The sequence below is a fragment of the Cervus canadensis genome, chromosome 26 (genome assembly GCF_019320065.1).
Source record: "Cervus canadensis isolate Bull #8, Minnesota chromosome 26, ASM1932006v1, whole genome shotgun sequence".
Lineage (NCBI taxonomy): Eukaryota > Metazoa > Chordata > Mammalia > Artiodactyla > Cervidae > Cervus > Cervus canadensis.
In genome coordinates, this window is record NC_057411.1 from 23,379,346 (window position 1) to 23,406,064 (window position 26,719).

The 26,719-nt window shown below is 36.2% G+C and overlaps 1 protein-coding gene across 1 annotated transcript in view; it reads left to right on the forward strand.

Annotated features, from left to right (window-relative positions):
- MOB1B (MOB kinase activator 1B) overlaps positions 1-26,470 on the forward strand; it is a 57,210-nt gene extending 30,740 nt beyond the window's left edge. The window contains exons 2-6 of the mRNA XM_043448515.1: positions 3,882-4,048; positions 10,137-10,230; positions 14,645-14,778; positions 17,251-17,414; positions 20,643-26,470. Coding sequence (XP_043304450.1) covers positions 3,882-4,048; positions 10,137-10,230; positions 14,645-14,778; positions 17,251-17,414; positions 20,643-20,720 — 637 coding nt within the window. The 3' untranslated portion in view covers positions 20,721-26,470. The remainder of the gene's footprint in view (positions 1-3,881; positions 4,049-10,136; positions 10,231-14,644; positions 14,779-17,250; positions 17,415-20,642) is intronic.
- The last annotated feature ends 249 nt before the right edge of the window (positions 26,471-26,719 follow it).

Here is a 26,719-nt window from a genome sequence, read left to right on the forward strand (position 1 = left end):
TTGATGCAAATAAGTTGATGTAAATTTGTTTCTAATTTTGATTATATTGACATGTTTTTCACTGTCTAAATTATATATAGATATATATTCTTCTAACCCTTCCTAGTGGGGTTTCCCCACTAGGCTTTACCACTGGCTCCAGTGGTAAAGAATCTGCCTGCGATGCAGGAGACCTGGATTTGGTCCCTGGGTAGGGAAGATACCCTGGAGAAGGGAATGGCTATCCAGTTCAGTTCTTGCCTGGGAAATCCCGTGGACACAGGAGCCTGGAGGGCTACAAAGGGTTGCAAAGAGTCGCAAAGAGTCAGACACCACTGAGTGACTAACACTTTCACTTTTCAGTACTTCCTGGTACCCCCGTTTTGAGTTCTCTGTAAAAACCCCCTCCCCAATTCCTTCAGCCTTAAGATTCTCAAACCCAGTTTAGAAAATACCAATTTTGTTTATAGTTGGATTGAACAGTAAATAGTTAAAATTGAGGGTAATGATGGGTGTAACTGTGTTGAGATGGTAACCAATGGTTTATGAGAATAAATGTAGATGTCACAATGGGGACCAGTTTATTCTTTAGGGTCTCAAAGAGGAAGTACACAATGCTTTTGAAATTTACTAAAAGTAGATCAAATTGAATGACTAATTTTAACGGATTTGTTTTGTCCGTTTGTCAGAGTTTTCCCTTAAGGCTCACTTATTTACTTGTCAAGCCATTCTGTCTTTCTCTAGAAATTGATTGACCTTCAAATATGAGTAAAAGGACTGGGATAAACAAACCTGACTCCTGGATATTTATTTTAAAAGAAAAGACCTCAGGGTAATGCTATGACTTGTCAATCACATTTACGTTCTAATCAGAAAGCTCTAAGTTGTCATATAGTTATGATATCCTGTTGGGACCTATACAAGAGAAACTAGCTGAATTCCTGTCCTTTAAGACCAAAAAAGTATACAGCTACTCTCATACATTGTTATTGAGTTTTAAAAGAATCCAACTTATTTTGGGGGAAAAAATAGACCTTATGTAAACATTAAAAATGCATATGCCCTTTAGCAGGGCAATTTTACTTCTAAGAATTTATCTTTTATAATATGAGGAGACTTACTGCAGCATTGTTTAAAGTGATAAATGACTGGAAACAACCTAAATGTTTATCAATAGGTGACTGGTTGAAAATATTATCTATCTATATAAGGAAATATTATTCAGTCTTTAAAAAGAATAAAGTAGATCTATAAAGTACAACAATCTTCTGGACATATTAAAAGTGGAAAGCATTCTTTAGTATACTGTAGTAGGTAACAGTTGTATAAAACAAGCACAAGTATTTTTATGCTTGTATAGACAGACTCTGAAAAGGGTGGGGTGGGGGGCTACATACTTTCTGTTATTGAAAATGTTTTTTAATATTTGCATCAAATATCTTAACATGCCATGTGAGATACTGGGTTAGCTGAAAAGTTCGTTCGGGTTTTATCATAGACCTTATATATTTGGCCACATTAGTGTAAGAGCTTGCACTCGCTGATGAGGAATTTTGTGTGCATGTTTTAGTACTTGTGCTTTTGAACTTGAGGACTCTTCAGTTGGTCTTTTGACATGGGAATGAGGAGGAGTACTGATCACCCCTTCCAGAGTAGGGTGCATCCTGGCTGAAGTTTCAGGTAGCACTTGAAAAAGTTGAATATAATTTGAAAAAAGAACATTTAAAAAATCAGAATACTGAAATGATTAATTATTTTGCCTGAGTAAAGCAGAAGGGTCAGAAACAAGGGGAATTCAGTGGAGGACTTGAAAGCATTTTGGAAGTATAACTGTGCATGGACATGAGGAACTGAGAAGGGAGAGAACTCAGGGAACTGAAAGCGTTTTATAAACATCATCTCATCTCTAAATTATACCCTTCTGTAAAAAGTTATTTTCCAGACTTTCAAAAAAGCAAAATAAAGAAATCGAAGCCCAGATGATAATTTGTAGTTTCCTAAGTAACATAAGAAGAAAATAGCAAAATGAGAATGGGCACCTTGTTTTCTTGATTTCCTGTCTATCCCCACCATTATTCTGAGATCACTTGAACCTTAATATAGGAAAAGCACCAAAAAAAAAAAAAAACCCAAACAATTTTTTAAAAAATTCTATTTGTAGCTTAATGTGTAAGAGCATTCATTTCCAAAGTAAAAATTTCCCCATCCAGTCTTAGGAAATGAGAGTGGGAGTAGGGGTTGAGTCCAGCTTTGGACATTGGACTACCATTTTGCTTTTTACTGTGAGTCATTCTGGTTCAGGAAAAGGAAGGATACTAACATTTGCACAGCATTTTACAGTTTTAAAAGCTTTTTTTTACTCATTTATTATTTTCTCATTTTGCGGCTCTTGCATGATACAGGTGATGGTAATGTTTTATATTGTTATTAGGCTTTCACTATTAAAGAAAAAATAGGCTCAAGGAAGTTGGGTAATTTGCCTTAAATAACATAGCTGATTAGTGTCAGAACTGACCTTCACAAAACCAAACTCAGATTTTTTTTTTTTCTTTTTACCCATGTGTAAGGTCTTTGAGGAGAATATGTTTAGTTTTGTGGAAGACCAATTCTGAATGGGTCATCCATCAAGAAGACATTTGGAAGCCTAACACTTGAAGGGACAGTGGTTCAATAAGTAGATATTTGTGGGGACCCCCCTGGGTGCAGACACAGCTGAGGTTCGTGTTGTTCTCATGTTCTCTGCCAGCCCTTTTCAGAGCAGCTTTGTTACATCATCAGCTATGGCACCGTCTGACCAGTGGGCTAATTAAAGGGAGCGTGCTTAACACTTGGTCTGAATACAAACACCAGATTGGTGTTAGGAGAGCTGCTTTTGTGCTTAATCATACAAAACTTAGTAAAAATGTCTTTTGTCAAAAAAATTATTGGTCAAGTTTATTTTTCACACTAAATTTTGATAAAGGAGGAGGAGGAAAATGAAATAAGCCTCAAGTTTGGTAGGCATGATAATCTTTTCTATGTTTTCATATTTCATATTTCAGAGATGCTGGGAGAGAATTTGACTTTTAATATATTATCTGATTAAACTGAAGAAGGGTTTCCACACTCTAATGTGGGTCCAGAGTATGTTTAATATTTGACTTTGGGGTTCACTCTGAAGTCCACTGGGAAACCACTGAGTGTGGTTTTAAGCAGAGGAGTAACGTCGCCTGATTAGTGTTTGTAAAGAGATTCTTGGCTATTGAGTAGAGACTGAAGTGATTTAGCATGCGCGCGTGTGTGGGCGCACCCCCCCCCACACACACACCCCCGGCAAGGAGACAGACAGACAGACATACACACACTGCACCCCTGGCACAGAGAGGGGTCAGTGTTAAGAGCTGAGCCTGGGCTGGGAAGATCCTCTGGAGGATGGACTTGGCAACCTATTCCAGTATTCTTGCCTGGAGAATCCCCATGGACAGAGGAGCCTGGCGAGCTACAGTACTTCTTGTACAAAGGAAATTATTTATCTTAGAATGAGAGACTTAAAATAGGGGTAAAAAAGAATACAGTGACTAAAGATTATCACAGACTACTCTTTTATTTTTATGTATTACAACCTGTAATCCTGAATCATTAATTTATTGTTGGATTTGTTAGCTGGATTAGCTATAGCTAAAAATTCTTTTTTCTCCTTTGTAGTTACAGTAGAGAATATAGAGAAGGTTGTAGGAGTTTGGGGTATCAAACAGTAGTTACAGCAATGGTATTTCCAAGATTTAATGTAGCCAGTACAATTTCAAGCTATACATTGGTGGACTTTTAGGATCACTTCTATGTTATTTTATCCAGTGGTATCATGTGGTAGACTCTGTGAAAGGTCATGCCTTAAAAACTCCTTTTTTCTTTTCTATTCATAGTGGGAGTCGCTCGTCTAAAACGTTTAAACCAAAGAAGAACATTCCAGAGGGTTCTCACCAGTATGAGCTCTTAAAGCATGCAGAGGCCACTCTGGGCAGTGGCAACCTCCGGATGGCTGTCATGCTCCCTGAGGGGGAGGATCTAAATGAGTGGGTTGCCGTGAACAGTAAGTAGTCTTTCTGTTCCTCAGTGGACTCTGTTAGGGTAGTAGACTCACTGTAGGTCAGTGTTGGGTGCTGTGTTTTCTAGCATTTAGTTAGCACCCTGAAACCACAATATAGTGGTACCTCAATCCACTTTAACCTTTATGATACTTTATTTCTGAATATGGAATTACATGAAATTATCTCCTGTTATCATGTAATTCAAAGCATAGATTTACCATCTTCTTGGAAAAAATAATGATACAGCAATTGATGTCTGTAGGACACTATGTGTCTGGCATTCTGCTATTCTTTCTACATGAATTATTTTTATTTATTTTACTGAAGTTTAATTGCTTTATAATATTGTATTGTTTTCACATGTATAATATAGTGATTCAGTATTTTTATAGATTATACTGAATCTAAAATTACTGCAGTACAATGGCTATATTTCCCTGAGCTGTACAATATACCCTTGTAGCTTATTTATTTGATACTTGCCGGTTTGTACCTCTTAATCCCCTGTCTCTATCTGGCCCTTCTTCCCTTCTCTCTCCCTACTGGTAACCAATAGTTTGTTCTCTATATCTGTGAGTCTGTTTCTGTTTTGTTGTATTCATTCATTTTGTTTTTTAGATCCTACATTTAAGTGATATCATATAGAATTTGTTTTTCTGTGTTTGACTTAACTTCATTAAGCAAAATACTTTCCAGGTCCATCCATGTCGTTGTAAATGGTAAATTCCATTCTTTTTTGTGGCTCAGTAATGTACCATTGTGTGTGTGTATGTGTGTGAGGGAGATATATATGTGTGTATATATATAAATACACACACACACACACACACACACCCCGTTATCCATTTATCTGTTAATGGACGTTTTAGGTTGCTTCTGTATCTTGGCTATTAACTTCCATATGCTGCTTTGACATTGGGGTGCATGTATCTTTTCAAATTATTGTTTTTATTTTCTTCTACATGGATTACTTTATTTCATCTTTACAATCTCATGATGTAGGTATTATTATTATCTGAGTATATTGATAAGAAATCTGAGACAGAAAATTGTAGTAATTAGGCTAGGTTATATAGCTAGTAGTGATAGAGGCTGGGCTCAAATATAGTTATATAATTTTAGAGACTGCTTTAACCACTATGCCAAATTGCCTCTTCGAGTAGCATACTCAGTTATTTGTCTTAACTATGCTTTAAAAAAAAAAAAATTGAATAGTGATCTTATGAAATTAGTGAAATATATTTATGATATATTCTTAACCTCTAGGAAGAAAAAAATGTAAGTAAAAAGTAAATATATTCCTGGGAGTTAAGCAGAAAAAGTGGGGAAATAAAAGTGGTACTTTAGTATTCAAGGTTTATCAGACTCGGTGAGGAAATTAATAAAGTTTTATAATTGGAGGAAATTTATATGACTCTAGTAGAAATAAAATTAAATTGAAAATATATACTAAATGTCTAGGCTTTGATTAAGGAGAAGCAGAATCATATTTTTATTATAATACTTGATGGTATTTTATTGTGGTTTGAAACATATCATGGGATTTATAAATTGAGCTGCCACCCACTGATGACTTTTAGGAATCTAAAGGATTTTACTGAGATGTCTTAAAGCCTCACTGTGACAGCAGTTCCTTAAGGGCAATATTTATTATACTACAGTTATCCTCCTGACCCTGGAGAGTTTATTTACTGAAGAGAGAAAAGTAATTTGTTTGCTTTATTGTTGAGACTCATCTAACTCATTAAATAGTTCTATGCAGAATAAATTTCTAACATATGTGCATATTCTTTTTTTTGATACTTTTTTGTGCCTTTTCTTGTACCATTTATTTGCGAGCTCATTTTCTAATGTGAAAAGCCTGAGGAAGCAGGTAGCTGACGGGAACTCGTGCTATGGCACAGGGAGCTCAGCTTGATGATCTGTGATGACCCGAGGTGGTGGAATGGGGAGTGGGAGGGCCGTCCCAGAGGGAGGGGACAGATGTGTACACACAGCGGGAATCCCTTCAGTGTACGGCAGAAACTAACGCAGCAGTGTGACATAGGGCTTCTGTCCTACATGAGACTCTGACTTTTATAAAAGCAGATCACTGTTACCTGTCTGTATTCTGCCTCCATAGCCAGAACTGCCTGTACTATTGAAATGTCTAGAACTTGAGGAGCTTCTAAAATTTCACAGACATTTTGCATTTATAGCTGGAAGAAAATTACTTTGAACTGAGGTGTTAGAACATCCCCATGGAACATGGAATTCTGCTTTTAAAATATAGCAATTGACTGAAATATTGGATTACAGTTTTTTCTTATATATATGTATATATATATACACACACATATAGTAATCTTTCCAAATGACACTTATAAAGTGAATAGGATTTGAGACTAAACAGATAATTTCCATTACTGACAGTGATTAAGTGAACATTTCGGGTACATAAAAGGCTGAAGGGAATTTGTTGATAAGATTGATATCTTAATGGCCTTTTGGCTTCAGTTTACTTGCCAGATGAAGATAAATGGTAGAAGATAGGACATTTTACAAATTCAATAACTAATCTCATAGCCAGAAACCAGAGGCTGTTTTTAAATATTCTGCTGCCAGAAAGAGTGATAGCTTAAAGATAGAAAATTCAGAGTTTTGGAAAAAGCAGATGTATAGCTTATAATTAATTTTTGTTGCATAGAATCTTGAGGCCATGTCTTTGTGGAAGAAAACTAACAATGACTAAATGTCTCCTTTATGAGACAAGTCTTTTTTTTTTTTTTTCTTTTTTTAGCACTCTGCAATATACCAAATTTTAGAGGCAGGAAACTGAGATCCAGGGAGGTTAAGTAACAACTGTTAAGTATAGAGCTGGGATTTCAAAGCCATGGGTTACCCTTTGTTCACATGGAGGACAACTCAATTAAAAATGGGCCAAAGAACTAAATAGACATTTTCCCAAAGAAAACATACAGATGGCCAATAAGCACATGAAAAGATGCTCAACATCACTAATTATCCAAGAAATACAAATATAAACCACAGTGAGTACTTGGGTGCAATCTCATAAACGACAGAATGATCTCTGTTCATTTCTAAGGCAAACCATTCAATATCACGGTTATCCAAGTCTATGCCCCAACCAATAATGCTGAAGAAGCTGAAGTTGAACAGTTCTATGAAGACCTACATGACCTTCTAGAACTAACACCCAAAAAAGATGTCCTTTTCATTATAGGGGATTGGAATGCAAAAATAGGAAGTCAAGAGATATATGGAGTAACAGGCAAGTTTGGCCATGGAATACAAAATGAAACAGGGCAAAGGCTAACAGAGTTTTGCCAAGAGAATGCACTGGTCATAGCAGACACCCTCTTGCAACAATACAAGAGAAGACTCTACACATGGACATCACCAGATGGCCAATACCGAAATCAGATTGATTATATTCTTTGCAGCCAAAGATGGAGAAACTCTATACAGTTACCAAAAACAAGACCAGGAGCTGACTGTGGTTCAGATCATGAACTCCTTATTGCAAAATTCAGACTTAAATTGAAGAAAGTAGGGAAAACCACTAGACCATTCAGCTATGACCTAAATCAAATCCCCTATGATTATACAGTGGAAGTGACAAATGGATTCAAGGGCGTAGATCTGATAGACAGAGTGCCTGAAGAACTATGGACGGAAGTTCCTGATACTGTACAGGAGGTAGAGATCAAAACCATCCCCAAGAAAAAGAAATGCAAAAAGGCAAAATGGCTGTCTGAGGAACTTTACAAATAACTGAGAAAAGAAGAGGAGCAACAGGCAAAGGAGAAAAAGAAAGATACATCCATCTTAATGCAGAGTTCCAAAGACTCTTAAGGAGAGATAGGAAAGCTTCCTAAGTGATCAGTGCAAATAAATAGAGGAAAACAAGAGAATGGGAAAGACTAGACATCTCTTCAAAAAATTAGAGATACCAAGGGAACATTTTATGTGAAGATGGGCACAATAAAAGACAGAATCGGTCTGGACCTAACAGAAGCATATGAAGAAGAGGTGGCAAGAATACACAGAAGAACTAGACAAAAAAGATCTTGATGACCCAGATAATCACGATGATGTGATCACTTACCTAGAGCCAGACATCCTGGAGTGTGAAGTCAAATGGGCCTTAGGAACCATCACAATGAACAAAGCTAGTGGAAGTGATGGAATTCCAGCTGAACTATTTCAGATCCTAAGAGATGATGCTGTTAAAGTGCTACACTCAATATGCCAGCAAATTTGGAAAACTCAGCAGTGGCCACAGGACTGGAAAAGGTCACTTCATTCCAATCTCAAAGAAAGGCAATGCCAAAGAATGTTCAAACTACTGTACAATTGCACTCATCTCAAACGCTTCCAAAGTAAAACTCAAATTCTCCAAGCGTGGCTTCAACAGTACATGAACTGAGAACTTCCAGATGTTCAAGCGGGATTTAGAAAAGGCAGAGGAACCAGAGATCAAATTGCCATCATCCATTGGATCATAGAAGAAGCAAGAGAATTCCAGAAAAACATTCACTGACTACACTAAAGCCTTTGACTGTGTGGATCACAGCAAACTGTGGGAAATTCTTTTTTTTTTTTTTAATTCTTAAAGAGATGGAAATACTGGACCATCTTACCTGCCTCCTGAGAAATCTGTATGTAGGTCAAGAAGCAACGGTTTGAACTGGACATGGAACAATGGACTGGTTCCAAATTGGGAAAGGAGTACATCAAGGCTGTGTATTGTTACTCTGCTTACTTAACTTATATGCAGAGTACATCATGTGAAATGCCGGACTGGATGAAGCACAAGCTAGAATCATGATTGCCAGGAGAAATATCAATAACCTCAGATACGCAGATGATACCACCCTTATGGCAGAAAACAAAGAGGAACTAAAGATCCTCTTGATGAAAGTGAAAGAGGAGAGTGGAAAAGCTGGCTTAAAACTCAGCATTTAGTGAACTAGGATCATGGCATGCAGTCCCACCACTTCATGGCAAATAGATGGGGAGACAATGGAAACAGTGAGAGATTTTATTTTCTTGGGCTCCAAAATCACTGCAGATGGTGACTGCAGCTACGAAATTAAAAAGACACTTGCTTCTTGGAAGAAAAGCTATGACCAAACTAGACAGTATATTAAAAAGCAGAGATATTACTTTGCAACAGAAGTCCGTCTAGTCAAAGCTATGATTTTTCCAGTAGTCATGTATGGATGTGAAAGTTGAACCATCAAGAAAGCTGAGCACTGAAGAACTGATGCTTTTGAACTGTGGTGTTGGAGAAGACTCTTGAGAGTCCTTTGGACTGCATGGAGATCAAACCAGTCTATCCTAAAGGAGATCAGTCCTGAATATTCATTGGAAGGACTGATGCTGAAGCTAAAGCTCCAGTACTTTGGCCACCTGATGGGAAGAACTGACTCATTAGAAAAGACCCTGATGCTGGAAAAGATCGAAGGCAGGAGGAGATGGGGACGACAGAGGATGAGATAGTTCGATGGCATCACCAGCTCAATGGGCATGAGTTTGAGCAAGCTCCAGGAGTTGGTGATAGACAGGGAAGCCTGGCATGCTGCAGTCCACGGGGTCACAAAGAGTCGGACACAACTGAGTGACTGAACTCTACTGAACTAAGTGAAAAGTCGAGTTTTACTTTTCCGTAGAGATAGCCAAGAGACTCAGAAACTGTCTCACTCTTAGTGATCTATGAAAGTTCTTTATATATTCTGAATACAGGATCTTTATTGATTATATGTGTTGCAAATAATTTTTCCCACTCTGTGCTTGCCTTGTTTAAAATTTATTTATTTTTAATTGAAGGATAATTATAATATTGTGTTGGTTTCTGCCATACATCAACATATCAACATGGTGTGCTTGCCTTTTTATTTTCTTAAGGGAGTCACTTAACCAGAAGCTCCCAAATTCAGTGAGTTAAGTATTTTTTCTTGTATACTTATTATCTGTTCTTTGTTGAGGAAAAAATGTGGATAGAGCTCATATTTTGCTGAAATAAAAGATTCTCTTTGAGTAAAATTAAAATTTAACTTTTTACCTATAAATAATATTGCTTTGCAGCTGTAGATTTCTTCAATCAGATCAACATGCTTTATGGAACAATCACAGATTTTTGTACAGAAGAAAGTTGTCCAGTGATGTCAGCTGGCCCAAAGTAAGATATGATTCATGATCAGTTCTCAGTTTTACTGTATCATACAGTGCTTAGATAAGAAGAAGATTTCTGGCCTTACAGTTTCTATATTTGCTGTCTCCTCCCGTGATTCACCAGTGACTAGTGCTTTGAGTCGAGTTCCTTAGCCTGGGCTTTATGGTGCTCCCTGCTGTACTGTCCTCCATCCTGTCTTTTTCTGTTCACTTCTGCTTCTCTATCCAGACTAGATTATTAAAAATGCTTCCATTACATTTAAAAAAATAGAAATAATTGTTGATATACAGTGTTATGTTAGTTTCAGGCGTATTGCATAATGATTTGACATTTCCATACATTATGAAATGATCGTCATGTTAAGTCTAGTAGTCATCTGTTCCCATACAAAGTTATTACAGTGTCATTGACCATACTCTTTATGTTGAATAGTATATTCTCAAGCTGACTTATAACTGGAGGTTTATATCTTTAAATAAATATAAATATATATACATACTGCATATTCTTTATTTATTCATCTGTTGATAGACACTGAAGTTACTTTCATATTTTAGGTATTGAAAATAATGTTGGAATGAAAAATTGTTTGCATATATCTTTTCAAATTAGTATTTGTGTTTTCTTTGCGTAAATACCCAGAAATGAAATTGCCACATCTTACGGCAGTTCAATTTTTAATATTCTGAAGAGACTCTGAAGCACCACTATACATTTTTCCATAGTGGCTGCACCAATTCACAGTTTCATCAGCAGTGCATATAAATTTCCTTTTTGTTAAATGCTTGCCAATACTCATTATTTGTTGTCTTTTTGATAATAGCCATTTTAACAGATGTGAAACAGTATCTCATTATGGTTTTAGTTTCCATTTCCCTCATGATTGATGAAATTGAGCATCTTTTAATGTGTCTGTTGGTCATCTGTATGTCTTTGTAAAAATGTCTATTCAGGTCCTCTGTCCATCTTTTAATTGTGTTGTTTATTTTTTTGATGTTGAGTTATGGGGTCGCTAAGAGTCGGACATGACTGAGTGACTTCACTTTCACTTTTCACTTTCATGCATTGGAGAAGGAAATGGCAACCCACTCCAGAGTTCTTGCCTGGAGAATCCCAGGGACGGGGGGCCCTGGTGGGCTGCCGCCTATGGGGTTGCACAGAGTCGGACACGACTGAAGCAGCTTAGCAGCAGCATATGACTTCTTTGGTAGAATTCACCTGTGAAGCTATTTGGTCTTTCACTTTTGTTTGTTGGAAGGTTTTTTGTTTGTTTGTTTTTTAAAATTGCTGATTCATTTCAATACTGGTAATCCATCTGTTCATATTTCCTGTTTTTTCCAGATTCAGTTTTGGGAGATTGTATGTTTCTAGAGTTTATCACTTTCCTCTAAGTTATCCATTTGGTTGGCTGTAATTTTTTGTAGTAATCTCTTAATGATCATTTGTACTTCTGTGCTATTGTTTTTAATGTCTTTCATTTCTGATTTTATTTCTTTGGGTTTATCAATTTTTTTTATTTTTTCAGAGACCAGGTGTCAGTTTCATTAATGTTTTCTATTTTTTTTCCTTAGTTTCTATCTCATTTAATTATGCTCTTTTCCTCATGATTTCTTTCTTTCCACTAACTTTGGGTTTTATTTGTTCCATTTTCCCAGGTAATTAAAGCTTAGATTGTTTATTTGAGATTTTTCTTATTTTCTGAGGTAGGTTTGTATTGCTATAAAATTCCCTCTTAGAACTGTTTTTGCTGCATCCCATGTATTTTGGATCACTATGTTTTTGTTTTCATTTGTCTCTAGGTATTTTTTGATTTCCTCTTTGATTTCTTCAGTGACCCATTGGTTTTTGGGTAGTATATTGTTTAGACTCCACCTGTTAGTACTTTTTGCAGTTTTTTTCTTGGAATGGTTTCTCTGTTGTTATTTATTATTGTTGTTAACCAAGAAATGAATATTTGGGAATTTGCAGTTTAAAAGTTCATACCATGATGAGAGAAATAAATTTCAGACAACTATCTGTCAAAGGTGAAATAAAAAAAATCATTGGGGACAAAATAGAGTCAGAAGATGAAGTCATCTTAAGTATAGTGAAAGTGAAAGTTGCTGAGTTGTGTTTGACTCTTTGCGACCCTATGGACTATATACAGTCCGTGGAATTCTCCAGGCCAGAATCATGGAGTGGGTAGACTTTCCCTTCTCCAGAGGATCTTCTCAACCCAGGGGTCAAACCTAGGTCTCCCGCATTGCAGGCAGATTCTTTACCAGCTGAGCCACAAGGGAAGCCCAAGAATACTGGAGTGGATAGCCTATCCTTTCTCCAGCTGATCTTCCCAACCCAGGAATTAAATCGGGGTCTCCTGCATTGCAGGCGGATTCTTACCAACTTAGCTATCAGGGAATCCCCATCTTAAGTATAAACATGACAAAAGAAAAAGATTCAGGGGATCATAGTTATAAACTCTAGAAGTATAAGCAATATACAGTTTTGTTTTTCAGAAAGCTTTAGGGCATTGAAAATTAGTATTTTTTTATAAAGCTTCAGGGTATTGAGAATGATTTTTGGTTTACTGTGTCCGCTTTTGACTTTTGCATTTATAAATGAATATAGGGGACTTTCCTGGTGGTCCAGTGGCTAAGATTCTAAGCTCCCAATGTAGGGGGTGCAGGTTCCATTCCTGGTCAGAGCAGTAGATCCCACATGCCACAACCAAATCCTGTATACTATAGGTAAGACTCAGTGCGGCCAAATAAATAAATAAAATACAAATTTAAAAAAATGAATATGGAACACCTGGAAATCATTACAGAATGAAAAACATGACTAGAAGAGAAATGCAAAAACATTAAGAATTCATAACATAAGGGAGAAAACGTAGGTGAATGCCTGTCTTTTTAAGCAAAGACTAAGCTGTTGCTGTTGTTAGTCACTCAGTCTTGTCTGACTCTTTGTGTCCCCATGGACTGTAACTCAACAGGCTTCTCTGTCCATGGAATTTCCCAGGCCAAGAATACTGGAGTGGGTTGCCATTTCCTTCTCCAGGAAGACTAAGTAATGATGGTCTAAAGTCCTACCATTCATATTCTCTATCTCCAAAGAGAATCAAACAAGAAGAAGCTTAAGGCACACCTGAGACTTTGTTTTATATTAGGAAGAATCTCTTGACTGTGAAAGTGATTAAATAGGGAAACAGGATGCCAGGAAGTGTTGCGAAATTGCCTATTGGAGACCTTCAAAGTAAACTTGACATTTCATCCCTGTTTCCCAGGGTTGGCAATAAGACGTGGTGTCACAATATTTATTTGAGTGTATCCTATTTAACATTTACTGCTCAAGTGTGAGTAGCTATGGTTAAATAGAAAGCATCTTTATTTATCCTGTCTCAAGATGGTTTTCATTGTTTAAAATACCCTGTAGTATTTTTCCTTTATATTTTCTTTCAGCTCCTTTTCTAGCCTTTCTCACCTGTTGTTCTGTCAGTCCAAACTCTGGGGCAAAGTTAGAAAAACACAGCTGATTCAAAAGGAGAGGCAGAGGTAATCTTTCAGAAACTAAACTAAATGCTAGTTCAGTTTAGACATTTTTGTACTTTGGAGTTTCGGCTGCATGCTTATTATCTTAAAAATCAGGTTGTGGTTGTGAGTGTATGTTTGTGTAGTTAACTCCATGAGCATTCTGTGGCACTGTTTTCACATACTCATTTGCAGGTTTGTCTTCTCTACCAGTCTTTTCTCTGTGAGAATAGAGAAAACGTCTTTCAATTCAGTGTCCTTTGTTCAAGAGCAGCATTCCTTGACTCATCATTTCTCAATCGTAGGTGTACATTAAAAGTTTATTGTACCAAAGGATAGTGTCTCATTAATACCCAAATACTGTAGGCATCTTTATTTGGAGTTCCAGTCTTCCTCTAAGGCTTGTTTAGCTCCTCAACCAAGTATACTCAAATATTGAATCATTCTCTTTTTCATTCATTTTACTTTGGCACTTCTGTTTCATTCTCTATCTTTAACCCAAATTTTAATGCCCCAAGTTAAAGAGAATTGTACTGTGTAAGGAGAAATGTTTTTTGAGGAAGAAGACAACAATTATAAAGATTAAAGATGATCACCATAGAAGTGGGAAATAAACTTAGGGTTTCTGCTATGGCAATTTATACTGTATGTGATTCTAAAATATAAAAGTTATATATGAAGGAAAGTTCACAAAAAATGAGCTTGGTGGAATCTTAGTTTGTATCCTGATAAACGCAAAATAGTTTAATAGCAATTTAAAAATGCCAAATGTAAAAAAATATTTATTTGGAGGAGGAGATTAAAATATGTCCTGAATATATTCATAAAAAACATATGTGTAATACAAAAAATACAGACATTATGTATAGATTATATTGACATTCTGTGTGCTTTTTATCTTTCCAATACAGATATGAGTATCATTGGGCAGATGGAACAAACATAAAGAAGCCTATTAAGTGTTCTGCACCAAAGTATATTGATTACCTGATGACTTGGGTTCAGGACCAGTTGGATGATGAGACATTATTTCCATCAAAAATTGGTATAATTGTTTTGGTTAACTGGGATCCATCATGATTTATTTGCCTTCATACTTTTCTAGGACTTATAATAGAATTGCCTGTATATTCAAGGAACCATGCTAGATTAATTGTCACTTCAAAATATTTCTAATATTTCTAATCTTATATGCTTGAAAAGTATCTTTTTCATACCAAGTTTATCATGCATTAATTAGGTAAACCTCCCTATAATTTTAAACAATATGAAGGTCTGTATATCTTGGACTGTAACAAATCTGGCTTGTGTTAAGGGAAAAAAAGAGACTGGATGTTGGGTAGATAGCCGGTAATCATCTGCTGTAGTCGTATCCATTTCATATTTAGAAAGGGAGTTTGTATGACCTTAGGCTTCCTGCGTGGCTCAGCTCCACCTGCAGTGCGGGAGACCTGGGTTCGATCCCTGGGTTGGGAAGATGCCCTGGAGAAGGGACCGGCTATCCACTCCAGCATTCTGGCCTATACAGTCCATGGGTCATGGAGTAACCCATTGAGTCTGACCCAAAGAGTCGGACATGACTGAGTGACTTTGACTGTCTTTCACTTTTATGTGATATAAACCCAGTATTACATTATATTTTTATCAGAGCATTTGTATTCATGACCCATAGCATGAACCTTGCCAACTGTGAAATCAAACTAGGTGAGAAGAAAACAAGATATGATGGGTTGGCCTGTTAGCACCTAAGTGACTTTTGCTTTTTTTATATTCGCTGACCTTTTAAAGGGCTAAACTTTCAAGCAGAAATTATTTACATTTATTTATTTATTTATTCACATTTATTTATTAACAGTTCATATGATTTTACTGTGTCAAACTGCTTACAACTGTGTTTTCTGAAAAAAATAAGAATTTGCTTTTTCAACTTCTTGACTGTATTTTATGCTTTTTTACTTTTGGTGAGAAGGATGTGGTGGAGGAGACAGCAATGTAAATAGTTGCTGTTGTGACACATTCATTGAATGCTTTAACTACTTCAGAACCTTTGTAATGAAAGGTCTATTTTTCAAAACTGCATTCCTTATATACATAGTATGGTATGGGATAAGTGCCCTCATCTTTTATCTTCCATATTTTTAAACTTTTTATTTTAATCCAATTTCAGACTTCTGTTAATGGAAAATTTGTAAGAATCATGCAAAGAACCCTTATATATCCTTCTTCCGGATTGTTTAGTTGCCAGCATTTAACTCATTTGCCTTCCCTCTCTCTCCCTCCTTCCCTCTCTCTCCCTCCTCCCCTCCCTGCTTCACTCCTTCCCTGCTTTCTCTTCCCTCCTGACCCCACATTCTTTCTTTTTCCTGAAGATTTGAGAGTAAGTTGCATATATGATGACCTTTATCTCCATGTGCTTCAATGTGTGTTTTCTTAGACGATCACAGAGTAGCTTTCAAAATCAGGAAATGAATGCCAGTACAATATTATTGTCTAATTTACAGATCTTATTCCGATTTTTCAGTCTTTTTTGGTCTTTCATGACATTGACATTTTTGAAGAGTGTAATATACTGTTTTGTATAGTGTCCCTTCATTTGGGAGACACTTATGTCCCCCAAAATGTCTTATGTTGTCTTATGTTTTCTTGTGACCTATAACTTTTTTCTTTTAAACTTTTAATTTTATATTGAAGTAAAGCCGATTAACAATGTTGTGATAGTTTCTGGTAGGCTGCAAAGGGACTCAGCCATACGTATACATGTACCCTTTCTCCCCCAAACTCCCCTCCCATCCAGGCTGCCAGAAAACATTGAGCAGAGTTCCCTACTGTGCCATGCAGTAGGACCTTGTTGTGACTTATTATATTTTTAAATGGGCAGTAGGCAATGACCACATTGAAGCCAATAGTACCATACTAGTATTTGGCTTGTGTTTTGCCTGTCTGGATCATTTAGCCAGTTTAACAAGGGATGTGGATTTTTGTATTTTTCTAGTTGTATGTTTGTTTAATGCTATAAAAGTGCTCTAATTCAGAAAGCCAGTCTCTCTAATTGAGCAGAGACTACAGCTAATTTCAAGATAAATGTACTCCTGGTGTAGTAATGCAATAACTTCCTTAGGAAAAAAATACAAAACTGTATTGCCAGCATTTCAAACAAAACTAAATGTGGTAATACATTATTTGTGTTCAGCATAAGAAATCTGAGGGACTAGGTGTGCATTTTAGCTCCATTACCATCTCAGACATTTATTTGTTGTATTTTTGGTAAACTGGTGTTATATTACAGGCCTAAGGGGCTCTACTGAAGACAGATTCTTATTCCATAGAAGCACTGAAGTTTGTTTTCATTCATGATATACTGAGAACATTTGAAAAGTACAATGGGTATATTAAGTGGTAATAAAAATATTTCTTATTTTCCGCCTTGTTTTGGTAATTTATGTTGTCACTTGCTGACAAACTCATACTGCCTTGTTCTCTTCTTGTTAATAGAGGGAGTTGTTTATCTCTTTACTAGGTGTCCCATTTCCGAAGAATTTCATGTCTGTGGCAAAAACTATACTCAAACGCCTCTTTAGGGTTTATGCTCACATTTATCATCAGCATTTCGACCCTGTGATCCAGCTTCAAGAGGAAGCACATCTCAATACATCTTTCAAGCACTTTATTTTTTTTGTCCAGGTAAGTTGGATTAGGGGCTTCCCTGATAGCTCAATATTTGGTAAAGAATTTGGTTAATTCTCAGAATTTGGTAAAGAATCCACCTGTGATGCAGGAGACCTGGGTTTGACCCGTGGGTTGGGAAGATCTCCTGGAGAAGGGAAAGGCTACCCATTCCAGTATTCTGGCATGGAGAAATCCATGGACTGTTTAGTTCATCAGTTCGCAAAGAGTCGGACACGACTGAGCAACTTTACTTTCAAGTTGGATTAGGAGATATTTTTTGCTCAGTAAAAGCAGTTATCTACAGAGTAATGAGGTGAATACTACATCCATACTGTCAGGATAAAATTTGCTCTATTTCTTTAGTCTTTATCCTCTTTAATACTTGCCATGATGATCAAGACTTGCCTTCAGTTTCTGAATTCCATCACAAGTCTACAGTGAACCTGAACAATCTTACTTCAGCTAACTGTCTGTAATGGAGCAGCTGAAGAGGGAACTTGGCTGGTAGACATGGAGATGAACTTGTCTCTGAGCGCTCCTGCTACTCCTTTTTCCTGTCTGCTCCAGATCTTTTTTCGAAGATCTGCCATGGAAATGAACTTTAAATAGCATATCTTTTTCCTCCTTTTAAAACCATATTCTAAGTTCTGAATTTGATACTGTCCATTATTCCAAAGGGGGGAAAATGTCCCAAAGAGCGTTGATATTCCAGAGGTCCATTAATCTTTGATCTGACTCCTTAGGTTGACCTCCTCTTCCTTCACTGTTTAGTTCTCAGACAGCTGGCCTTAGAAATGTAGACTAAAAGAAATGAGGTTGTTCTTGCCCTCTATAGTAATTAGAGAACCAACAGGTAGGAGTGAAAAAGGTAGAAATGCATAAACTGAGCAGATATTTTTCAGTGGAGGTTGGACAAGGAAGATGGTAGGTAGGAGATGTCCATGACTTATATCTCTGTTGTTTTTTTAATCTGTTTTTGTATGTAAACTTATAAATGCCTTTCTCACACTCATCTCCACAAAGAAAAATTTATTTTCCTTCTATTCACACTCCTCACACTGAGGGCACATGTTTTGTATCTTAATTTCACCTATATAACAAAGAAAATTTAGGAGATAGTAACTTGGAAAAGACCCTGATGCTTGGAGGGATTGGGGGCAGGAGGAGAAGGGGACGACAGAGGATGAGATGGCTGGATGTCATCACCGACTCAATAGACATGAGTTTGGGTAAACTCCGGGAGTTGTGGTGGACAGGGAGGCCTGGCGTGCTGCAATTCATGGGGTCACAAAGAGTCGGACACGACTGAGCGACTGAACTGAACTGAACTGAATTTGCCAAAACCATTGCTCTGAGCAATTATTTTACTGTGGTGTCCCATCTATAGACACCAGTAGAAACAAAGAAAATGTTATACTGAATGTCTGCCTCCGTGCCTTGGTTTAGGCAGAACATGATTACTTGAGGTTTCAGTAGTTTGAGAGAGGATTCCTCTCACCAGGAAGTTTAGTTTTACCTTACTGTATGATGTTAAAGTACCCTGTATCTCCCAACTCCTAGCAAATAGTAAGAATTTGGTATGTGGCATTTACCACATCTGAGTCTCATTATATCTGAGGACACTGATGGTTTTAAAGATGGGTCTGTTGGTTATATAGTATCACCTCTTTGAGTGAGAGTGGCCCCTGCCCTGGGCCTCACAATTTAGGAGTTTTACCCTGGCCCTTCTCCAGCTTACTTCTCCCCACAGAGTGAGAAATCCACAGGGCCAAGAACATACCTGCATAGGGTCCCTTCTGGTATGTGCTTGGGTACCTGAGATTCAGAATTCCCTGCCCACGTGGTCCCAAGTGTATTTCCAGGATCTGCATGGATCTTTTCTGTTGGTCCATTGTTTTACGGGAAGGTCATGTCTCGTGGGTAACCTCTAAACCTAAGGAATACCCATATTGCAGCTGTTCATGAGTGTGGGTGGATGTTGCCTTTATAAGCCAGTCAGGGTGTCCACACTCCTGCATGTGAGGCCCTTTGAATTACAGGATGGAACTGGGGTTTGGTAGATCAGGGAGGTTTGCTGAGGGCCAAGGACTGGCTCTCCTCACATGTAGACTCTTGAGGAGTCTTTTAAAAATTCTAAATTTGAATCTGCCTTCCTGGCTACTATGAAGGTGTATTTGTCAAGGCAGAATCAAACATATATAAAAATATATTAGCTTAATATAAAATATAATAATTTAGTCATGTAATATAAATATCTATTTGTGTTCTTGGTCCACACCCCACAAATCTTAGTGGTAGACTTGCTGTTAAATGACCCTTAATGTTTCTTCTCAGTACTTACTGTAGTGGTTGGCCCATGGTGAGTGCTAATAAATGAGTGAAATTGAGATCTCAGAATGCCCCACTGTAGCAGAAGATCAGAAATATCGACAACCTTTATGTTTTAACCTTATAATTTATAAGCTATTATTATAGGGGAAAGCTATTCAGAATTGAATTTCAGAATGACAGTGATAGAACTTCTGAAAAAGCACAAATTAAATCCAGGCTTTCTTATTTGTTCTTTACAGGATTTTATTACTTATCATCTGTGGACTCCACATTATTCATATCATTCTCATACCATATCCTATGTAGCTTGCAGATATGTTAGTTAATAACATAAACTAAATCTTTTATTCTTCATATAATGCTGAGATTTGCCTGAGAATTTTTTTGGTCCCTACTTGATTGAATATATCTAAATGGTGTCCCAATTATTCATCCTAACAGGGAGCAGCAAGTCTCATTTATTGTTTACTCTGTGCCAGGGATTACATGAAGGGGTTAACACACAGTATCACACTTATTCCCCTTAGTAATCGTATGAGATATGTGTCTGTGTGTGTATGTGTGAGTCGCTCAGTCGTGTCCAACTCTCTGCAACCCCACAAAGTGTAGCCTGCCAGGCTTCTCTGTCCATGGAATTCTCCAGGCAAGAATACTGGAGTACATTGCCATTCTCTTCTCCAGAATCTTACGAGATAATTTATCCTAATTTTAGTAGAAATGTAAAATACCAGAAGTGGTTAAGTGATTTGCCTAAGAGATAGGGAATAGGGGGGAAAAATTTTTTTTTTTTTTAAAGATTTGACTTTTATTTACTTAAAAGTTAATTTCCAGCAAATGTTAATGGAAATCTATTTTGGAATGAGATGTAAATAATATGTTCTTGCTCTTTCTTCTGCCTTTGTCGGCACATAGGAATTCAACCTTATTGATAGAAGAGAACTTGCACCACTCCAGGAACTGATTGAAAAACTCACCTCAAAGGACAGATAAAAGGATGGGGACCTATGCAAATTATTCCTCAAATGAAACTGTGTGGAGAGTATTTGGATTTTGTTGTATTTTATTTTTATCTTGGTTGTTTTTAATCTTAGGCTTGGAGGGCTTGTTTGGGTTCCTTTTTCTTTAATCTGAATAAATGAAACCATATACTATTGCTAGAGGAAGCCAAGAACCACTGTCTATACATTTGATAGGGGTAAATTTTGTCTTAGTGGCATATAGTATTTTTTTTAACTTGGAGAATTTTTAATAATATTATATGTTGAAAGAAAATGCTTATTGATTGGACTGCTCATGGATGGGGGTTCTCCTTGTGTAAATTGTGGCTGAGTTTTGAAGTCCCCAAAAGACGTTTTTAAGTGCCTTGGCAGGCTCACTTCTGAGGTGCAAAGCACAGACATAGAATTTAACAGGGCTTGAAACAATATTAGGATGTCTACCCAGGGCACTTAACTGATGCATGTTTTAAAATATGATAAAAGCCATAGTTTACCTAAATTAATGATCTCCAACTTTTACTACATTAGAGAAACACAATTTGTAAAGGTGTGCGTTTAGGGCATAAAAAATTAGTATTTCTTAATTATTTTTGATATTGATAGTAATTCTGTTCAACAGATGCTTAAAGTTCTACAAGCAAGTCTTTTCCATCTCTTGATATCTGTGATATTGAAACTTGAAGATGTTGAAATGTAATAGCTGTTACATTTTGGCTTCTTTCTACACTTTAACTGCACTGTAGGTGTAAAAATTCAGGTTATGTATAGGTTTGCGATCTTCAGAGGTGATCCTGAACTGTGAGGTTTCTTAGCAATTGCCAAATGAGCCATAAGTCTGCAAAATCCCCTTCTGCTTTGAAGAGGACTGGAGTGTGTGGTTGTAAGGGACGAGGGTGGGGTTAGTTTGAATGGGGCGTTATAGATGGGATTAAGTATAGGGAGTCAAGTTCAAGAAAGTCCTTACTCAAAACCCTTGACTAGAATGGCATGAAGATTTTAATCAATATCTTGTAAACAAAGTCTTAGAGACTTCCTTTTAGGAATCGACTTCCATGTGAAGTTAAAAATAAATTACTAATATTAGATATAGGCATACATATGGAATTTAAGGACTCTGTGGGAAAATTGATCACTTTATAGCATTTCCATTCAGTGAATGGAGCTGGTGTTTTATCATTTTAAAATGATACAGTACCTTCTTTGCTTGTTGTAGGCCCAAGCGTTCTGACTTCTGATTTTTCCACTGTGAAAGGAAGTCTTTCTTTGCAGTGATATCAGATAATGAAAGTGTTAAATGAGTACTTACTAACTTTTACCTTTTTTTTGCCATGACTTTCTAGTGAACTATTCCCATAAATAAAAAATTCAGAAACTTAGTTTTTAAAGTAGATATTAACATCTTTCACTTCAGTTTTATTCTTGCAAAATATCCTCTTAGACTTGCAGTTTTAATTTTGTCATTTTTGGTAAAACTGTTTCCTTCAGTTTGAAATATATACCTTTTCCCTTGTAGACTGGAAATCTTGCTCTGAAATTGTGTAGACTAAAAACACTTAATAGAAAAGAATGTAAAATGAAATCAGTTTGGTTTTACCATTAACAAATCAAATAGTGATACAATTTAATGCCATTACAATTATGATCACTAGGAACTTTTTATCCCATTTCATTTCTAGCAATCATTCTCCATGTACCAACATGGAATTAACAGGAGAACCTGGCAGAGGCAAATACATTGGACATTCATTTGTAATACCTATTTGTAAACTGCAGTGAGAACTGTTGATTTCCTTAAAACAAATATTTTAGTATCCAAATATACAAGATCAGCCACTATGGGTTGATTCAGAAGTAAAATTTGACATCCAGTGATTTGGGTCCTATTCATTTAGGAAAATGAAGCACATGATAATTCAGATTGTCTTCCATACTGCATTTGACTTCATATCAACCTGATAATAAAGGGGTTGCAGTAGCCAAGTGTGGAGAGAAAAGTGAAACATTTGTTTTGCTCATTTAAGCCTTACACAGTACTGTACAAATGTTATTATAAATTAATGTTTAGTAGCAGGACTGACTTTTCCACTCTAGGTAGATAGGAGTTTCTTGTCACTGTGCCAGAATCTCAGGTGCCTGTTTCTGAGTATTCCTTGAAGAAGAGGTATTGGGAAGTAAGGACATGTGTATGTGTATATGTGGTAACAAAGTGGAGACGTTCTCCCAGGGAGAGGCCTGGCAGTGTACATGGTGTCAGCATGGCTACAGGTAGGGAAACCCAGAGGGTGTGCGAGATGACTGATCCGAAAAAGTCGCTTTCATTCAGCTGGTTCCCATGAGCATTAGCAAGTTGCCCTTTATAAAATAAGGATCACATCTTGTTTTGCAACAGAGTTAGCTTACAAATGTCTATCAGATTCTTTCCAAGTCTCTTAATTTATAAATAACCAGGATAATGATTCCCCTGCTCCGTCCCTCCCTTCTTACAGAGATACAGAGCAGAAGTTGGTTTTCTCATCTGCTGATGAAAGCATGGAATATAAAGTAATAAGTTCACATAGTGTTACTGTCACAATGCTTTGGTTACATGTTGATATAAAGCAAGTTTTAGGAATTCTCTTAAATGATGGAATAGTGGTGATGGAAAGAAATTAGTAACAGAAAGAGTGAAAATCTTTTCATTAGCTGTAGATGGTGCTACTGGCTTTTGTTTGCTGGCTTGATTATTCTGTTTCCCACAGAAACCATGGCATTAGGCTGCAGCAAAACAGTAAGTATGTGTTAGCTGGTAGAGACTTTGGAGGTCAGTTTACCTTAAATTGAAAGATTTTAGATAGCTGTTTCTTCCTACCTTTGCTTGTTATTTGTAAATGCTAAATGGTCAACATAAAACTAGGTGGGAGAAGATATGTCTAGAGTGTAATAAATATGTCTCAGACTGAGTTACCGCCTGGCTTACCAGGAAAGAAAGCACTACAATCTCTTACATTCAGGAATTACAGATAATGCGCGTATTTATATTTTACATGTAATCACCATACTCCATTTTATGTATTAGTATTTTCCTTGCTTAGGGGAAAATAGTACAGTAACAGATTTCTTTTATACCTTTGTCTTCACCCTCTCTGAGAGAGGTTTTGATAACCACTGAAATGGTAAGATATGGGAGATACAATTGTTAGTCTGTAGGACTTCCTTTTAAAATAAATATGCCACACCTTAAATAGCGACGTGAGAGTTGATCTTCGGGGTGGTTTCTCTGGGAGCACTACTTACTCCAGCTACACTGGAGAGGTGTAATCACTTTCAGAGATGCCTTGAGAGTTGGTATGTGACTATACAAGAAAATCCATTTCATCATTTTAGTTGCACCATAAACTTTTCTGGAAGCTTAATATGACCTATCTCATTTACAAAAATGGCTCTGCTTTGGCTCTTTTCTTAGAACTAAACTATTAAGGAAGTTCAAAAGAATATGCCATAGGATCTGAATTGCAGAAGAGAATATTTTGAGTATTGATTTGTAGCATCATTTAATAAAAAATATAATTTCCTCATGTCACTACTTTGAGGTAGGCAGTATCATTTAGATGTATACGTTTTATTTTATTTTTTAAAATTTAGTTTAATTATCTTACAGTTAAATATAGTAACTTTAAAAGAAAAGGATCCAATATTTAAGATAGAAGTAACTTAAGAAAATAACAACCTTTACCTCTATCCTTTTTTAAAAAAACTTATTTTCATTCAAATGAACAATTTAAATTTCAAGGCTGGAGAAATTGGAACACATTTTATATACTAATTATGCTGAATTTAAGTCTGTGTATCATAGTAAAATATTTCAAACTGTATAATCATTTCATATGTCATTTATAACTTTAACATTTTATTGCCTTTTTAAAAGATACAATCAAGAAGTATATTTGAAAATGTCACTGCATACCAAGAGGAAAACTTATTTTGAAACATATCTGGGATATTAAAAAATACACCAATTCCTAGAAACACTATTTCAGAGCTATACTTTAAGAACCACTCCTAAAATGATTTAAATATCAGCATTTTGTCATAGTATTCAGTTTCACATAGGAATTACTGTTGTTCAGCCATCAGTGCGATGGTGTATGAGAAAACTGTTTAGAGGTAAAGGTATTTCATGATTTAATGGAAAATGATTTTAATAGATAATAACAATTCTGATTGCAGACAATTTGAATTTTTGAGGCTCTCCTAATGGGCTAATCATAGAGAAAAAATCATTTTGAAGCTATAAAACTGTGTTTCTGTGTCTGCCATTTGTAAGTGAACTACTATTAATACTTAAATTTTGACAAAAGAGAAAACACAGATTAAAATACTGAGTACTCTCAGTTCTGCAAGTGTGACACATTTTCTTTTCTGCATATAATACTACACAATAGAAACATTTGGATTAAATCCTCAAAGAGTGAAATCACTGGTTTTTCCAAACTGTGTGTTTACTCGTCATCTCCTTCTCTTTGGAGGTAAATTATTTCCTTATGGCTGTTGACTTTCCATATCTTCCTCCCTCCCCATCTTGCAACACACACTCACATGGACAAAAAACAAAACAGATTGATTATATAGGTCCTCACTATTGGTGATTCTAAAGTGATAGCTGTCAATAGATACATTGCGGCTGAAGTGTTGGATAGTACAACTTAAAGAAGCATTTTTGGTTTGTTTTGGTTGACAACTTTCTTTAAACTATGTCACTGAAGCTGATATTATTAGTAATATACATTTAAAATTTTATCAATATTTAATGTCTGTTATAAATTCTTTTATGTGTGGTTGTTTCTTACAGGTTTGCACATGTTTTAATTTTTATTTTGTTTACTTAATTGTGCAAGGTGTAAAATAGATTCGCACATTTTCATTTTAAGAACACTTTTCTCCCTGAATTGTTCTGCAGAGATAACTATTTTTAGGGGAAATAGTTTTTTACAGCCACTAAATTGTATTTGTTATTTTTGTACATGCATTGCTAGGGTGGTAAGGGCACTAATCTTGTAGGGAAAAAGTTTTGTTTTATTTGAATGTTTCCTATACATTATTACTTACAATTATCTAGGAACAGCATCATGAAATACAATAAATATCAGAACACTTAAAGTTTAAATAAAATCATTTCTATCAAACAGGACAGAACCAGAAGAAAACTACCAGTGCCATAAATGGAAGCGTGTGGTAGCATACACACTGTGCAGGTGTTGTAGAGAAGGAGTAAGGCAGGATCCCGCTCTCATGGAGATGGATAGTTTCTCTATATTAAAGTAGCTGAAGCGGGGCAGGGTGGGGGGGAATCGTCTGAAACATGAAATGCAATATGGGCGCTGTATTGTAAACTGTGCCAAGATTACTCAAACTGCAGTTACTGTTGATCAAACTTTAAACTATTTCATCATTTTTGTTTTAAGAGGGGATACTGAGGGAATTCTCTGGCAGTCAAGTGGTTAAGGCTTGGCACTTTCACTGCCTGGGCCTGGGTTCGATCCCTGGTTGGGGAACTAAGATCCTGCAAGCCATATGATGTGGCAAAAAAAATAAGAGAGTACTGAATGTCAGAAAATCTGTAATATGTTTTGAGAGATGTAAATAAAGTATACAGACTTGTATGTGATGGGATTGGAACTATTTAATTTCTAGGTTTTTTTTTTTTTTTTTAAGGAAGAAACTGAATGTTTATTTAAAAAATAAATAGTTATGTTTGGCCATGAATCCTGACTTTGCATTACTGTTCATTTTTGCTATGGGTATTCCCACATTGCATACATTCCTAGAGAAATATTGAAGGTCTGTGAAATATGTTGAACATTTAAAACTTGTTAGGCCTTATTTTTTATAATGTTCACAACAACCCTGGAAGTTAGTATCTCAATATTTCTTATACTAGAAAGCTGAAGCTTAGAAACTGTAGAAGTCACTGATGAGAACTAGGGTTTAAAAACCTAAATATGCTTGACCTTG